General features: G+C 59.1%; 2 protein-coding genes across 2 annotated transcripts in view; one reads left to right on the plus strand and one right to left on the minus strand.

Moving 5' to 3' along the window:
• Positions 1-108: 108 nt before the first annotated feature.
• On the minus strand, positions 109-6,678 carry LOC147198710 (zinc finger E-box-binding homeobox 2-like). The gene is made up of 7 exons (XM_086124414.1): positions 6,417-6,678; positions 4,361-4,435; positions 4,045-4,223; positions 3,754-3,856; positions 2,111-3,504; positions 1,676-1,841; positions 109-1,471 (listed from the first exon to the last, which is right to left on the minus strand). Exons 1-7 carry the CDS (start codon positions 6,472-6,474, stop codon positions 1,110-1,112), a joined length of 2,337 nt encoding a protein of 778 aa, XP_085980540.1. The 5' UTR covers positions 6,475-6,678; the 3' UTR covers positions 109-1,109.
• A 5,248-nt stretch (positions 6,679-11,926) lies between these two features.
• The window catches only part of ttn.1 (titin, tandem duplicate 1), a 127,921-nt gene continuing 122,568 nt past the window's right edge, over positions 11,927-17,279 (plus strand). Inside the window, exons 1-7 of the mRNA XM_086124434.1 lie at positions 11,927-12,066; positions 13,737-13,853; positions 14,291-14,494; positions 15,097-15,384; positions 15,710-15,789; positions 15,906-16,126; positions 16,720-16,873. Coding sequence (XP_085980560.1) covers positions 13,763-13,853; positions 14,291-14,494; positions 15,097-15,384; positions 15,710-15,789; positions 15,906-16,126; positions 16,720-16,873 — 1,038 coding nt within the window. The 5' untranslated portion in view covers positions 11,927-12,066; positions 13,737-13,762. The remainder of the gene's footprint in view (positions 12,067-13,736; positions 13,854-14,290; positions 14,495-15,096; positions 15,385-15,709; positions 15,790-15,905; positions 16,127-16,719; positions 16,874-17,279) is intronic.

Below are 17,279 nucleotides of genomic sequence, written 5' to 3' on the forward strand. Positions count from 1 at the left end.
AGGGGGAAGCAGATCGGAAAATGGATGGATAGATTTATATAGATTGGGGGTGGGGGGGGTTTGTTTGTTTTTTTACAGCCACACATTAAAAGTCAGTCAGAGGTGCAATACATTTCCGTAGCATTTAATTTCAAAGACAACCATTACACACACACACAAATACACACAGCGTGGGAGAGAGAGATGAAATTGACCAAATTGTGACAGAGAAGGTTTTGGCCAAACACCAGCAAATTGCCATTGTCTAATTTGACGTCGGTTGACCACATTTTAATCGTGTGCAACCAATGACACATTTTTGGGGGGGAAATATTTCATTCATCACTTCCCACCAGTCAGCAGTGCCACGATATTGTCCATCAATGAAAGGGCGCGTTGGCGAGAAGAGCTTTCCGGGAGCATTTTGTTGGCGTTCCATTCCGTGGATTTGAATGGAAGGACCTCACCGCCACCTCGCCGTCGTTGCGTCCGCGGCTCACTCACTCGGGACCGTCCCGAGGAGGACGACGAGCGCGGCGTCCCGTTTTCCGCCGCTTTCGGAAGAAACTTAAGACGACCCGGTCCGAGCTTGAAGTGCGGCAACGCGACGGCGTGAAATAAAGACGACGGACGCGAGATGCGATGGCCGTTTTTGTTTTCATCCGACGCAAGTGATCACGACCGCGGCCGCGGTCGTGACGGGCCGCTTTCAATGAACTTTGACTTTTTCTCATCTCGCCGCCTTTGTGCGTTTATTGGCGGCTTCCGGCGTGAAACGATTGAACATCCGAGCAAAGCAAAAGAAGAAGACCGACAGGAAGCGGCGATGGTTGCCCCCGCCCCGGTCCTCGCCTCCTTTTCTAACGGCGCGACGGGCGACGTCACGATGAATCCCGCGCCGCAATATGATTGGCTCCCGCGTACAGGGAGGACGCGCCCCCCCCCTGACCTCAGGTGCCACAGGAAGCCGCGCTCGTCGAATCGGGGGCCGCTCTCCGAGGACGTCGGAAGGGGCCCCCGCCCGCGCTCCCGCTAGCTCGGCCGTATTGGCGTCGCTTTGCCGCGCCGAGCTTCACTTTGAGCCGAACGGAGGCTCGGGACTTAAGGCGCGAATCGCCCACCGGTCGCGGTCAGAGGTCAGCGCGGCGGTCCGGGTCCCCGGCCGAGCGCGTCCGCAATTGCTCCTCCTCCTCCCCGAAAGCCGGCGCCGCGGAGAAGCGGCCGGCGCCCGAGGGGTCCGAGAGTCCGGCGGGGCGGCGCGGGTGGACGGCGTCCGACGGCGGCGGGCGGGCCCGCCTCTCCCGGTCCTCCCTCTCGCAGTACGAGTAGCGGTGGTTCATGTGCTGCGAGTACGAGCCCGAGTGCGAGAAGCGCTTCCCGCATTTGTCGCACCGGTACGGCTTTTCTCCCGAGTGCAGACGCGAGTGCTCGATCAGGTGGTGCTTGTGCTTGAAGGCCTTGTGGCAGACGCCGCACCGGTGAGGACGCTTGCCTGAGGGGACGCGCGCACACACACACACACACACACACACGAGCACGCTCAAAACCTTCCGGCGCCCACCCGCAGAACGGCGCGCCGAGAACGCTCGCGGCACGCTCGCCGTTTGCGCCTCCCGAAGGACATTCCGAGGCCCGGCGAGCGCGCGGACTCGCCGACAGACGCTTGCCGTTTTGGGCGCGAAAAGAGGAGGCGTACCTGTGTGCTCGTATCGGTGTCTCAGGAGGGAACTGCTCTTCTGGAAGGTTTTGTGGCAGGAGTCGCAGGCGTACGCGCCGCCGCTCGCCGTCTTCGCTTTCGACTGGCTTTCCGTCAGCTGCTCGGCACCCGACGGGTCATCCGAAGGCCCGTCCGACAGCTCCCCCTAACGCAGGCGCGCAGATGGTGACAATCCCACACCTGTTGACGGGGAGACACCTTCTGGAGCCCCTCAACCCCCCCCCCCCCCCCCCCCCGCTGTGATCCCAAGTCTGGACAGGGCTTATCTTTACAGACACGGGTAACCCTCATGCAAACCCACTGAGGCCCCCCCCCCCCCCGCTCTGCAACGACCCTACGAGGTACGATTGTAAAATGCAAAGATAAAAGGCAACGTCGAGAAACGAATGGCCACGCACGCGCGCGCTCACTCACCTGGAAAGCCGTTTTCCACGGCGTTTGTCCGCCGCGCGCGATGTCGGCAAACGCGGCTGCCCCGCCGGCGTAGGCGTACGCCATTCGGGGGGTGAAGCCGACACCCGAGTCCGGGAGCGGGTACCGGGCGGGGGGCGGCAACATCGCCGGCGGTAAAGTGCCGCGCGGCAAGTGGGCCGGACGCGCCGGGGAGGGATCCGTGCCGAACGCGGGCCATTTTTCCATCCGCGGGCAGTTTCTGCCGCCCTCGGAGTCCGGGAACTCTTTGGTGACGTGGAGCGGGTCTTCCGGTCGGAGACGGCGGGATGCGGTTTTCTTGGCGCATTGACGCGACGGGCCCTTGGGCACGGAAAGATCGAGCGGAGCATCGGCGCCGAGGTCCTCCCGGACGGGGCTGTCGTAGGAGCTGCCCCGCGGGTGTTTGGAAGACGAGGACGACAAGTTGAGCGGCGACCGAGCGGCGTCGGGCGCGCCGTCCCCCGGACTCTTTCTCGCAAACCGTCCCGGGTAGGCGTCGCCGTTTGACGACACCGGCGAACGCGTCGAGATCCGGCGCGGTTCTGACGCGCCGCCCGCGGGGGGGCTGCGATTCCGCCGAGCGAACCGCTCCCAAACAAAGTCGTGCGGAAGGCCCACGGCCAAGGAAATCTTGAGCAGTTCCTCCGAGTCGGCGGTCCGGCCGGTCCGCGCGAGCGACGAGCGATCCTCGAAAGGGGCCCCGGGGCCGGCGCGAGGCCATTCCGAGGACCCCGAACCCGGACCGAGCCCGGCCGGCCGCGGAACGGCTCGGACGTCTTGGTTCATCTCGCGCGGGTGGCGCTCGTGCCGATGGAGCGGAACGGCTCCCGGGCAGGTCTCCTCGCAGAAGCGGCGCGAGTGCGAGACGGAGCGGGGTCCGTCTGCCCGTCTCGTCTTTTGCGGTTCGTTTTGCTCCGGTTCGCCCTCGGCCCGCCCGTCCGCCGAGCCGAGAGCGGGGCCGCCGCGGAGGTTCTCCTCTTCCGTCCGGGCCCCGAGCTCCTTCGCGTAAGCCCCGGGTTCGGAAAACCCGTCCCTCGTTTGTCCGCGCACGTCGCGGCCGTCGTTCGGGCTCTCCGGGGTCCCCGGTAGAAGGAAATCCGCGCTCCGTTTTCCCAACCCGTCGGCGAAGACCCCGGGGCCCTTTGGTCCGCCGGGTCCCCCGAGCCCGCGGCGGGAGGCCGCCCTCGGCCCCTCCGCGGTCTCGGACCGGACGTGGCGGCGGGGCTCCGGGGCGGGCTCGGCGGCGGACCCGAGCCTTTGCGGACGTCCGCGGAGACCGATGGGCCCCGCGCACTTCCTGCTGCTGATGTGGGAACTGTACGAGCCCGAATGGGAGAAGCGCTTTTTGCAGTTGCAGCACTCGTACGGTTTTTCACCTGGAAAAAAACAAACCAAAGAGCGGCAGGCAGGAGGCTCTCGTCACTTGCTCTTCTTGCAGCCGCGCCCGCGACCTTTCCTACGAGGGCTCCCGTCCTTCAAACTGCAACTTTGTACCTTTCCGACTTTTTTTCCCGTACGGCCCCAACCTTTGCGCGAGCCGAAGCCTCCCGCCTCGTTTGCTCGAGTTTTTCTTGGATCGGAAGGCCCGGAGGCTGCCCGCGAGGGAACGCGCCGGCGCCACCTACCGCTGTGGATGCGCAGGTGCTCCTTCAGGTGATGTTTGTACTTGAAAGCTTTTCCGCACTCGGCGCACTTGAACTTTCGGTGGACAACGCCGTCGTTCGGCAGCTGCGCGCGCCGAGAACAGAAGGACAACTCAAAGAAGTGCGACGGAAAGATCAAACGACGCCGCGGAGAAGAATATCCATCGAGATGTACGGTATTTTTTTTTTCTTTTCCCGTAAACAAAAGTGAGCGGAAAAGAGCGGCCGTTGGCGACGGCATCGTCGGCCGTTTGCCGAACCCAAAGCGCCGACCTGCTCTCCGATCGGCTTGCGCGCGGCGGCTTGAGCGCGTGGGCCGGCGGCGTCCGTCTCCGCCTCCCCGCGACGGCCTCCGTCGCCGTCCCGGCCGAAAGGCGCCGCCCCCTCCTCCGGGTCTTCCGGGTAGATGATGGCCGTGTCGCTGCGCCAAAGGTACTCGGGTAGCAATTGCCCTGAAATTCCAAAACCGGCACAAACGTTTCACGCCAAAGTTTTGCGACAGTCGCCGCTTTGAAAGGGGGAATCGAAGCCTTCCCGCGAGGTCATCAAGGTGCCGAAACCTGCCGGAGGCGTCGCCGCGGCCACTCACCAAGCCTTAGTCCGGCTTCTTCTTCTTCACCGTTTTGTCGTCGGGCTCGCGACGTTGGGATGTCATCGGCCAACTCTGGGGGGGGGGGGGGGGGGGTGTACTTATTTACCAGACACCATGACATCGCATTGTGTGTGTGTGTGTGTGTGCGTGTGTGTGCGCGTGTGTGTGCGTTCATGTGTGTGTGCGTCTCTCTCCCACCCCCCCCACACACGCAGACACGCAGAGAGTCAGGTTCCGGGAAGGTTTGCAGAAGTAAAAGTGCTGACTCAGGAAGTGTGAAAAAGTTGAAGTCATGATCTTCCTGTCAGGCGACCGCTTGATTGACATCCATCGCCGGATGTCTTCGAGCGGACGTCGGGCGCTCGGTCCGAGGAAGGCCCCGCCCGGCCCGCTTGACAGTCATTTGCCGTTTGTCACGAGCGCTTGCGTTTGTTTCGATTGACTTTGTCCCGTTTGCATTTGAGAGTACGTTTCTTCGGTTTTACCCGACCGAGGAGGGTCGGGGGCGTGCCGGAGCCCGACCCGGCCGTCCCGGGGCCACCCCGAACCGGTTTTCGAGCGTTCCGGTATTCTGCTCACCAAAACTCGTTTGCGGTTTTAACTTGAGTGATGGACCTCGAGTTTTTGTCGACTGTGGTGGCCTTGCTCCCAGCTGACATCGACTCAAAAAGTGAACCAGAAAGACACGAAGGCGGTTGACATTTTTCTTCTGTTAGCTTCACGCTACAATGAATGGGGAATGCCATTGACAAGGTAACACTTAGCCTCGACGACGGCTTCGAGCAACGCAAGCGGCGGAACGACACGTGCGGACGGACGACATAACGAGACTCGCGGGCGTAGGATTGTTTCACGTCGGCAAAGAACATCCAACGTGACCTGAACTACCGCGGCGGTAGAAGTCTTTCATATGCGTTGGCAAATCACGTTGACGGACCAAATCCCGCTTTTATGAGTTCATTGGTGACGACGTCGCCGGGCCCCTACGGGAAGCCTCGTCGTCGCCGCCCGCCCGCCCACCAATCGATCGCTCGACCTCATTCCGCCCGCCGGTCGCATCGTCGGCACGGGAACGACAGGCTAACGCGCTAACGTGGCTAGCGTCATCGCCGCGCGCATTGGCGCGCGAACGCAAAAACCAGGGCGAGGGGACGCCTCGGCGTCGCTTCGCGGACGACCCTTCCGAGCGCTTCTCGGCGCCTGGACTCGAGCGCCCCCGCCGACGAGGACGCTTGACGAGTTTGGGCGGGCGCTCCATCGGCAATCGATCGTTTGGCGCGCGGGCGAGCGCGACCTCGCCCGAGGAGCTCGGCCGACCCGACGTATTTGTGTCAGTGAGCGAAGAAGCGGAGGGGCCATCGCCGCCGCGCACGAGCGTCGGGCCCCCGTGGGCTCGGTCCCGTTCGGCGCTTGCGGAGAGCGCTTTCAGCCCATCGGCCGGAGTTCCTCCGGCGCGATGCGGCCGCTCGCCAAATGACAAGAAATGTGGCCGTTTCCAACGAGTCGGCGGCTGTAAGATGACGTGACGGCAAAAAGGCACGCCCCCACCCGCGCGCTCTCTCTCACGGCATCTTTTTCTCTTATTCAAATTGCGAGCCGACGCCTGCGGCGGACGACGGGGCGCTCGGCCCGACGTACAAGTTAGAAGACAAACTCCGATTTCAGCCGAAGCGCGTCGAGCGATGTCGCGAGGCACAACGAGGGCTTTTCTTTCCTGACCTGAACTTGCGAGCCAACGGCCGCCCGCTGGGAAAACGCGAGTGCCCGTGGCAAGCGGCGCCCGGCTTCGGCCTGACTCGCCCCAATTGGCAGGTTCCCGGTCGGCCGCTTGAACGGCGCCACTCGTAGGCGCGCTCAGAGTCACGTCAGGAACTTGCACAGAAGGAATCTTTCGAATTCTGCTTCTGAATGAGTACACGTTGGGCAACTTGCGCTTTCTTGGCCTTTTTTTTTTTTTGGATTTTGTGGGAACATAAAGTGGTCCGCGGAGGTTACGCCCGTGCTGACTTGTTGTTTGCGTGCGTTGGTGCGCGCGCGCGCGCGCGTCTCTTACCGTTCTTCCTGCGCGGGTTTGCTTGTTTTCTCCTCTGGAAGCGCGCGCGCTCCTCCATGTCTGCTCCGCAGAGGCGCGCGCGCGCGCGCAGGAGGGCGCACGCGCACGCGCACGGCACCGGAACGGGAGGTCCTGCGCCCTCGGCTCCGTCCGGGTCCCGTCAAGCGTCACCTCGGGCTTGGTCCGGTGCGGAGCGCGCGCACACCCGCTCGCCCGTGTCCACCGCGCCCGAACAATGAGGGCGGACCGCGGACGGCGGAGGTCCCCGCCGCCCGCCCCCCTTTGGCCCCGCCCCCGATTCCACCCCGACAGCGGAGGAGGGGTCACGCGCACACGGCGGTCACTTTGGGGCTGTGACATCGCAGCCGTTGCCACTTAAGTGACGTCACGACGCACGTCCACTTGCGAAGTGGAAAGTCTTCCGAATCTCGACCTTATCCCCCCCCCCCTGCCCCCCTCTTTGCCTTTGATTTCATCAAAAACCAAAACTAAGGACATTTTCATTCCTTTTGGTTGCTGGAGAAACATCAGATGTCGTCGCACTTACTGCCCCCCCCCCCAAACAATTTTTGGGGAACTGTACCTCGTTTTCAATTGTTGGTTTTGACTGAGTGGCTGCGAGCCGCTTGTGTGACTCACCCAAATTGGGGCGGCTCCTCTCATTGGTGTTGCTTCAGTTGTTGGGGGGAGGGGCTGAGAGACGAAGAACTTTTTTTTTTCAAGCGTGCCCACAAAATCATCCCCCCCCCCCCCTCACTAAGGTGCGCAGTGATGGGCCAGAAAGTCTCCCAATCGGGCCGACTTTGTCACGAGGCCTTTCGGAGTTTGCCCCGTGACAGGAAAGGCTGCTTGTCTGCGCGAGCGGTCGCCTTCGCTCCTTTGAGTGACAGCGCGCCGGCCGCGTGGCGCTTCCTGCCCATGCTCGGTGTGGTCAGATAGCGCCTGAGCAGGAAGAGCACGGGAAATTCGGGGAGGGGGTAGGGGGGCAAAAAATAGCCACGCGTGTCAAGAAATCACCCCCCGAAAAGCGAAAAGTCACTTTTGTGCCCGCCCGGCACGTTTGCTCCCACAACGGCGGACTTTTCCGGACACTCGGGAAGCGGCCTTGCAGAACCAATGTGCGTCTTTCCCGCGGCGATCCACTTCGGCGCGCGCGTGTCCAACAGCGCTGCGCATCCGGCCCAGCGCTTGACATGCGAGTGCCTCGCGGTCCGTAGCCGAACGCGCGCCTGTCCGTTCGTCACCCCGGGGATGGCTAGCGAGTGCGCGGCGCCGGCGAGATTTGCGGCGAGCGGGACGGTCGCCTCCGGGTCGGTGACTTCCGCGTCAACAGACGAGGGTACCCCCCCCGTCCGCCGCACCACCCCCGGGGCGGGCCCGGGGTCTGGCCATCTGTCCCGGACTCCCCGCCGGGACGCTCGGCAGGGGGACGACGCCGACGGAGCCGAGCGGCTAATCCAGATGAGCTCCTAAAGTGAGAGCGGGTCAGCGGCGGGGCCGGCGCGCCAGCGGCCACTCCCGCTCATCTGCGAGCGCGACGCGCCGCCGATTCATCGACAAATGATCGACGTGCAAATGACGACTGCGCTTCGATCACGATGAAGTGTCCCGGCGCCGCGTTTTGCGTCGAATGCTCCGCGTGGTCACGATTCAGTTTTTCGACAGGAAGTCTCGTCCCGTTTCCGCCCTCCTTCGTGGAAGCGGACCGATTGGCTTTGACATTTGCAAGCATCGACTCCGACGCCGCGCGCAAGGAGCGCCAAACCGCGCGCGGAGGCGGGCGCCTTCCACCGGCCCCCCGGTCATTCCGCAAGCCGGCGTATTTGGAAAAAGGGCAGTTTGCGCCTCGGTGGGTGCGAACACGGCCGACGTTCCCTCGGTGTCGATCGAGATGCCTCCTCGCATTCCCTCGAAACGAGGCCCGCGAGCATCTGCGCGGGACCGCGCTCGGGGTCCAGACCGAGCTCTTATGCCAAAGCCATTGGCTCTCTGAATGGTAGCGTGCACCGATGCAAATTGGCACGCACGCTTTTTTTTTTTCTGTGCATAGCAAAGCCCAGACCACACGCACACACACAGGTTGAAGGTTTGGCTTTGAAGCTTGTTGTGATTGTGATTCTTAGCAGGTGTGGCAAAAAAAAGGGCTTCAATGCGCCTCATGCGTCACTCTTCGGCCACGTTGAGCAGAGCGGCAAACCGGTGCGGCGAGCCGGCACGGAAATGGCGACACGCCGGGGCTTCTGCGCGCGCCTTCCGTCGCGACCGGAAGAAACAAAGTGCCAAAGTAGAAACGAGGGCAACGTCGGCGAGGAGAAACGGGCCGCCGGCTCGCCCGCATCTCCTCCAGCGTGAGAAACAGCCAATCAAGCGCATGAGCGCGGCGCGAGCGACGTGGCGCCGGAACGCGTGCCAACCGCCGGCTTCTCGTCACATTCCCGTCAGATCGGAAGAAAAGGCCGCCGGCGGCGCCAAAGCATCCGGTCCGCTTGGCCCTTTTGGCTCCCACGCCGCACGGGGCGCCGGGCGGACGAGGTCGTCATGGGAACCCCTCGCGCGGACGGAGACGCCTCAATGGACGCTTTGTGTCAACGGGCCCGCGGGAAGACCGGCGGGGTCCGGATGCGCGCCGCGGAAGACCGGCGGGGACCCGACGCGCTCCAACGGAAACTGGCACAAGTCCCGCCGCTCCGTCCCGTCCGCGCCGAATCGTCGGCTTGTGGAGGAGAATCCGGTTTGGAAGGCGTGCAAACCAAGGCGCGCGCGCGCGGCCCGGCAGCGGCTTGGCCTTTGGAGGTCGGCGGTGGCGATTTTTGGCGTTACGCCGTCAGGCAGAGATGGGAGAGATTTGGGGGATGGCGGATGGACGATGAGAAGTTTTTTTGAAAAAGGACGGACTAAGCAAGGACGCAAGTGGCTTTTGGTCCGTCCCTTTAATCGTGCCTCGTATGTGCTGTCGGCAGGCCAGAGTGGAGCTCAACACGTAAACATTGTATTTTTTCATCTCAACAGATTATTTTAGAGCAACACCGCCGCCTAGTGTGCGGTCAGAGAACATAAAGTACCAACGAGCTTCCATTTCACAAGCGGGAGACGACGAAGAAAGCTTAGCGTTGCCAGTTAGGGTCCAGCGCCTGACTGGCGACATAGAGAGACCCCCCCCCCCATCCACAGCGTCACTGACTTCAGCCTTTATTGCCTCGGCCCTCGTTGAGCAGGTGACGCGCCATCGGGCCCAATCCCAGGACCCCCACTTGTACCCCAATTGCGAATGTGGAGGGTGTGCTCTGTGAGCCCGCCCCTTTCGCTCCACACTCGGGCTGAGCCTGCGTCCGTCACACCTCAGCCCGAGCATGTTTGCGTGCCAATTTGAGCAAACCGGCGGGAAACCGCTGACCTAAAAAAAAACACTTTTCGAGCGTAAATGTCCATCCGATCAACATCAGAACACATCAAGTGGTCAACGTGCCATTTCGATCGGTCCGGTGCAGTTGCCGTCCTGAGCAACGTGGCGCCCGCAAATCGTGGAGCCGTCGCTGCCATGGACTGCGAGGCCAGCCACTTGACGACTTTCGACTGCGGCTTTGACCTGAACAGGGGGGATGAGCGGGCACATTTTGGGGTTGTTTTTAGGCTGGTCTTTGGCACCCTCTAGCGGACACAAGTTCTACCTGCGGTTTTTTTTTCTTGTTTGTCTCTTGTTTACCGCTTCCTCGTCATTCAGGTCAATTCAGAGTAGAAGATTTTGAAGATGGGTGTATTGATTGCTTTATTTTGCTACGCTTGAAAGCAGGAACGTGTGAAAATATCCAATCGACAGTAGTTGACACTTCTCATCAATTGAAAATGCCAGTCAACTTGGTTGACAGCAGTCAAGATAACGCAGCAAGTTTGCAGAAAGACACCCCCGCCGTTCCCGCCTACATCATATGACACCCCCAAATGTCTTCCCCCCCGCCCCCTTCTCTTGGCCGTGGCTGTCTCGGGCAGTGTTTTTCAAACCCTGTGCCGCGAAATGTTGTCGGGTGCGCCGTGGGAAATTCTCCACGACGTGTGCTTGTGCGGTCTATCGCCTGACATATTAATCGTGTAGTACTCTTCCATACCGGTAGCGAGCAGCGGCAGCTAGCTAATTGCCTTCTGCTTCGAGACAAGCGACGTTTCCGCCTTGAGGCGTTACAACGAAAGGGAGCTTTCATTTGGATTTAATTCAGTGAGTGACAGGTGTCCAGCCAATCACGCGATTCGCCGCTCCACAATAACAATGCGGCGGCGAGAAGCGACGCTAATGCTAATGCTAATGCTAATCCTTGATCGTGGCGAAACGACCGGGCGGTGAACGTGATACGTCGACTCCCCCAACCAAAACCAAAATGAACCGCGGTTCTTTTGAATGGGAATGGCTGTCGTAGTGTGTGCAAATAGAAGTACAAGCGGCGAAACCGGATGAAATCTTTTCTTTTTCGAGTGAGAAAGCTCTGTTCTGTAAAACATGCGACAAAGTTTAAGCCGCAAACCAATTTTCCGACGGAATAACGGGGACCAAATGGAAGCCGGACTACTTCAAGCGACACATTCATCAGAAAAGTCATTTGAATGACGTTGGACTGATACAAAGACTCAAGAGGGGAAAAGCGAGTGGGACAATATTGCGGGCGAGAAAGAAGCGGCTGTCAGACAGAAAAAAAAATCCCACCCTGAGCAAGTTCGAGTTCGAATTGACGAGATTTTACTTGCCATTAAAATGAATGCACCAAACATTGCATTTATTCCTATTCAATGTGTTATGATATCGCGTTAGTTTTCAAAGTTAAAAAACGCTTATCCTAACAATAGAACACTTAATTGTTCAAATAAGCTTTTTATCTTTCACATTTTCAGGTAGTGCTGTGCCGCGGGATTTTTCAATGAAAGAAATGTGCCCTGGCTCGAAAAAGATTGAAAAACGTTGCTCTAGGGGACTGCAGCGAGCCACGGGGGCCCCGAACGCGACATTTTAGGGCCACGAGTGAAGATTTAGCGAGGCACACACAAGACATTGACTTGCAAAGTATATTCGTTCATCTCAGTCACTTTCACTTTGTGAACGATGGGCTGAAGTTTGTCCGTGACAAAACAAAACAAACTAGTCAAGTCATTGCCGAACAAAATGACGACCTGAAAACATCGTTGCTGCACTTCCTCCAATATTCGGGGCAAAACCGCTGCCATTCTGGAGGTCCGCTTTCCTGCATCTCATCGTCTGTATCTGCGAAATGTGAGTGTAATTCATCAATTGTGGGGGCGGGGGGGGGGGGGGGGCATTTTGTGCTTGAATAAGTTGTGGCTTCCAAATCCCATGATGCTCTCCTGCACATCAGCTCGACCAATGACAAGTCTCGGGTGGGGGGGGCCACAGTGCGCCTCCCCTCCCCTCCCTCACCCTGCCGTCCCCTCCCCTCCCGGTATAAGAAGGTGAGTGCGAGCGCGGCCCCCCCTGAGCAGTTTTCATTCCCGGCCCGCCTCGGCTGGAGGACTACACGGGTGTGTAGTTTTGTCTTTTTCGGGGGGCGTCCTGCAAGCGGCCCGTCTTTGAGGACAAAGCGGGACCATCGGGAAGCTGCTCGGCTTCATCGGGGGGGCTCCGTCCCGACGCCAGCGGGCGGCCTTTCACGTGAGTGCCCGATGAGTGCCCAGCGCGATTTCACATCTCGTTTCGTAAAGTTTGGCGGATTTGGTGCTCGCGGCGTGCGCCAACTTTGACAAAACCCCAAAATAGCTGCGCTGAGGGAGGGAGCCGGGGGCCCGTGGCTTTTTAAGGGAATCGTCACTTGAGCGCTCCCCCCCAACCCTCCCGCAGATATGTGCCGCACATGCTTCCTGTCAATCCAAAATCTATTTTGGGCAGCGATGCGGCCTCCTCTGGATTTGGCCCGCGCGCCACTTGACCCTTTCCAAGTGCGCGCGACTCAACCCGATCCGACGGAGCGGAATCGACGGACGGCCTCTCGCGAGGCTTCCGACCTCGCGACCGCGTACGCCTCGCGGACTCGAGGTGGCGCCGAGGCTCCAAAGTCTATTCGGGCCCCACGATCAGACGGCGACCGGTCCGGGGTGCACCAACGTCAGCCGCGATGAAGTCGGACGGGATAGGAAAAATGATGTGGGCGTTGCAAAGGGGCGGGGCATGTCAGTCGGCCCGTCCAAAACTTGCCCGAGGTCTCGAATCGATTTGAACATCCCAGCGCGTTCATCACGCCGTTTCTTATTCCGACCGATATCCCGGGCATTCCTTAAACAAAGAAAAAAACCTGACAAACGTGGGTGAGGCATTCTTGGTCCACAAAGGATCCATAACGTAGGACCCGCCCCTTGAAGAATTTGTCGCGCTCTGACAAGGCAACCGGAAGTGACGTCATCTGGCCTCAGAAGCGGGCGCTTTCCAAATGACATTTGGATTCTTTTTTTCCTTCTCAACACGTGCTGCTGCTGTTCGCGATCTACAACTTACAGATGATTCGTTGCGCGTGTGCGCCAAAGTGGAGATACACGCACACAAATCGAGTGTGTGCATGTTGTTTTCTTTTCCAAGTCGTATTGATGTCTGTGGCCCCCTTCAGCTGCCGCCGCCCGTCACCTCTCGCCCGGCCCCTCCAACTATTTATAACAGCCTCAGCATCGTGCGTGCGTGTGTGCGGGAGGGAGAGCAGGGGGGCGGTGGATCGCCGGTGTCAGCTGTCGCGCTAGTCAGCCAGCAAAGGACTGACAACGATTCGGGTCTGACGAAAACCAAAGTTCGTGTGGCCAGATTGAAAGGGCTTATTCTCACAATGTCCACTAGGAGGTGCTAGCAGACTTCTTTATGATGACCACTGCCTGTTTGTTGTCCATTGAATCCCTTCATATCTTCCACGACAATTCATGACACTTAGCAGCCACAACAATCCTTGTCATACTCATTAGTATTGCAACAGTAACAGCCCCCCCCCAAAATAAAAAAAAGGGGGGGGGGTGACCAGTGGTGTGAGCAAATGACTTTGAAGTGTAAAGGTGCCGACCTGAAACCCGACCAAGAATTGGGGGTCGAGGGGCCATTCGCAGGGAGTTGAACAGCCGATTGAGCTTCAGAGTAGTGATGACATGACATGACACAAACTGTGTTGATACTGTGTTGGTCAGTCAATAGTGACCCCTGCTGTACATCTAAAATCATTGCAAGTAATCGTAATGTAAAAAAAAAGGAAACGTTCGCATGCCGTCAACCCCAAAATAGCCCGGGAAATGACGGAGCTTATTGCAAAAGCGTACAAAGCATTGCCTCTTTGTCTTTTTGCCGACCGGCAGGCCGCAAAGCCAAGAAGACGAAGAGGATGTCGACACAGGCGCCGACTTTCACGCAGCCGCTTCAGAGCGTGGTGGCACTGGAGGGTAGTGCCGCCTCGTTCCAGGCGCAAGTGAGCGGTAAGAGCCGTCCGTCCCCACCGTCCCGCGTCCCGTGCAAATGAATCTTTAGGGAGGCCTGAACTGTACCTGACAAATGTACCGCGTTGGATTAGCGCGCCGATGTGGGGTGGGGAAGTGGAAGCCGCTTTCCAAGAATGCACCGTTTGTCGATTCCATTCAGTGATTTGTAGTTGCATCATTCCAAGCGAATTGTCGTTTTTGTGGGTTTCACTTGGCCGGAAGGGGAAACAATAAGGGGCCGAGGGGTCCCATTTAATGTGCAAACTAAGTTCCGCATGGGTTTCAAGACCTGACGTTGGAATCGCAAAATCAGACAAAGCAACGTGGGCGCAAACGCTCAGCGGCCTTCAACGTACGAAAGCCCGGCAGACCATGAAAAGCCGCTTTCCAAGTGACAGAGCGCCACCTGAGTCCAGACTCCATCTGCCCTCCAGGCACGCCGGTTCCCGAGGTGTCGTGGTTTCGGGACGGCCAGGTTCTCTCTGCCGCCGCGTTGCCGGGCGTTCAGATCTCGTTCAGCGACGGCCACGCTGTTCTGAGCATCGACGCCGCCGACGCCGCGCACGGCGGGAGGTTTTCCGTCCGGGCCACCAACGGAGCCGGACAAGCCACCAGCACCGCCGAACTCGTCGTTACAGGTGAGAGCCGCTCTGGACCCAGTCCTCTTCCCCTTCAAGGCTTCGGGTTTTCTGAAACCACCTGTGACCTAGTAGACGTTCCCCTCGCACCTCAGCCGGTCTTAAACTCGCCATTGCCCTCAAAACCAAGTCTTTGCACCTTCTCAACTTCTCTTTCAAGACCCCAGGTAGCCTTTTACTCCTCTGAACTAGTCAGTGTTCCCTTCAACACCTCAGGAGCTATGAAGAAGCCTCTGACCTCATCGATGTTCCTTCCCCCACTTGGGGTAGTCTTTGACTCGTCGTTCCCTTCAAAACGTCAGCGGGTCTTTCACCCTCTGGCCGAGTAGACGCGTCAAGGCCTCAGTTGGTCTTTAGCTCCTCGGACTTGCGTCACGTCCCTCACAAGACCTCACGTAGTCTTTTCTCCTCATCTTCAGTCTTGAAGTCCTCATAGTGACTTGATGTCTCCTCTAAGACTCCAGGTAGTTTTGAACTGCTCGTTCCCCTTAAGTCCCCAGGTCGGCCCAAGCCTTTTAAAGCCGCCCGCCGCGGGGATAGCGGTAAGACTCGTGCGGGTCTTGCAAATCGAACACGCCTGTTTGCAATTTGTCTCTGCGCAGCGGAGACGTCGCCTCCCGGTTTTCTTCAGAGACTCCAGAGCTCCATCGTGCGGCAGGGCAGTCAGGTGAGACTCGGCGTCCGAGTCACCGGCATCCCGCCGCCCGCCGTCACGTTCTACCGAGAGGGAGCCGAGATTCAGAGCTCGGCCGACTTCACCATCGTCCGGGATGGAGACGCGTACAGTCTGCTGATCGCCGAGGCCTTCCCGGAAGACTCCGGGTCGTACTCGGTGGCGGCCGTCAACAGCAGCGGGCGAGCCACGTCCACCGCCGAGCTGCTGGTTCACGGTGAGCGCCTGCCATGTTGATCGGCTCTGCGCTCAGCTAAGCGTTTGTTCAAAGCGGGAAAAACTTACGCTCCTCCAAAGAACGTTTGCCATCTTGGGTTCTGTAGCGAAGTCGAGGCTCTGGCCTTCCTGTGCGGGCTTGCGCATTCTCCCCAATTTGTGCCCCGTGATTGGCCGATGACCAGTCCGGGGTAAAGCCCACCTCCCACTCTCGGTTACCCGGGACAGGTTCCTGCTTACTTGCGACCCCGATAAGAAAAAAATTCAAAGCGCAGTCAAATGTGCATGTTCGCTTTTAAACCTTGGACCGTTTTGTGGACATGCAGGCGAGGAAGTCGTCCCGGCCAAGAAAACCAAGACCCTGGTTTCCACTTCACAGATGAGTCATCAGACCAGAGTAGAGCAGGTACAGAAACTCATTCCGGCCTCTGCGTCTTTCAGTCTTTCCAGTTTCAATCAGGTCTTGGGAAATCAGAAAAGGCCTCTCTTTTTCATTTTGCATAAATGTCCCTTCCCCCCCAGAGGACGGATGCCAGTTTACCGAGCACGGCCACTCTGGAGATGCAGGCGGAGGGCGCGGAGGTGGCGGAGCTCCTGGCCCACAAAACCGCATCCAGAGCGGCTCTCCAAGCCGCAAGCTTGACGCCCGCTGCGCCGTCGGCCGTCGCCAGGGTGACGGTGGGGCGACAGCAGTCGCCGTCGCCTGTCAGACACGTCAAAGCGCCCGTGTCCGCACCCGGCGGGTAAGGCTCAAAGATTATCGGCTTCGGGTTCAAGCAGAGGTTGGCCGAGAGCCAGTATTTACGAGTCGGCGCGACAGAGAGCGGAAGGACCGACTTGACCAGGTTAATCGGACTTTTTTGGCACATCGGGTCTGTTCGAGTGGCCTGGATTTTCCCACGCCAAGGCAATCTGTCGTCTGGAAGGTGTGAACGATGTTTCCAATATGAGCCGAGTAGTATGTCGCAAAAAAAACAACAACAACGTCATCCGTGATGTTTTAATCGTACGTACTGTAAACTTCCAAATTTGGAAGTGCATTTGAAAAGCGAAAGAACTTACTTCAATTGAAATGAAACGACAACCAGATTTTTTTCGAGCGCGGTAGCGGAAGGCCGCAAGAGCCTGAAAAGGTGAGCGGTTGTTTCGTGACAATCAGACCGGGGGTCTCGATCGCACCGAGGCGGTGCTCGTGCGAGGAAGGGTCAGCCGGCCACTCGAATTTGTGAATCGTCCAGTCGGGCCGAGTCGCGCCGCATCCATCTCTGCGCGGCGGGTCAAAAGTTGCGCGTTTGGGCGAGCGCGGCACTCATCGGAGCGCGACTCTCTCTTTCAGAGTCGTCGTGTCCCCGATGGGCACGCTCCAGCTGGGCGGCGGCTCCGACGTCCTTCCTCCCTGGAAGCAGGCGGGCTTCCTGACCGAGGCCGACTACGGCGGCGGCGGCGTGGCTCAGCCGGACCGGGAACAGCAGCTCATCGGCATCACGCAGGTGAAGGAAAAGTTTACAACGCCATGTCTCGCGTGCATCTCGTTTTCACGAGTTGAGGTGCAATTTTGGAGGGAGGCTTCATGATTGAAAGAGTCGGACTCAGATGGGCGGGCGTCTTTTACAAAAATACAGAAGAGCGGACCCAGTCCAACAAATGACGCCGGTTACAAAAACCGGGGAAACCAATCGAACCAAAAGCGCTTGCAAAAAGGCAAGCAATGTGTAAACGTCAGGAGCTTGTCGCGAAAAGACAAGAAATAAGCCCAACGGTGACAGATACAAAACACGAGCAAGTTGAGGAACAACCCGACGACGGGTTGTCGGGCCGGCAGTCCTTCTCGACTTGGCCGATCATGCCCCGCGCTCCATCTGGACCTGAGAAACAGAACCAGTTACAGAGTCACGA

The sequence above is a fragment of the Hippocampus guttulatus genome, chromosome 11 (assembly GCF_054856545.1).
Source record: "Hippocampus guttulatus isolate MCC_2025c chromosome 11, RoL_Hgut_1.0, whole genome shotgun sequence".
Lineage (NCBI taxonomy): Eukaryota > Metazoa > Chordata > Actinopteri > Syngnathiformes > Syngnathidae > Hippocampus > Hippocampus guttulatus.

What these genes read in the sequence shown, in the direction of transcription:
- LOC147198710 (XM_086124414.1), bottom strand. Translation starts at nt 6,474, where the DNA reads ATGGAGGAGCGCGCGCGCTTCCAGAGGAGAAAACAAGCAAACCCGCGC. An exon ending in AAACCCGCGCAGGAAGAACG is followed by an intron (nt 4,436 to 6,416) that starts GTAAGAGACGCG and finishes CCCCCCCCCCAG; the next exon opens with AGTTGGCCGATGACATCCCA. An exon ending in ACACCGATACGAGCACACAG is followed by an intron (nt 1,472 to 1,675) that starts GTACGCCTCCTC and finishes GCGTCCCCTCAG; the next exon opens with GCAAGCGTCCTCACCGGTGC.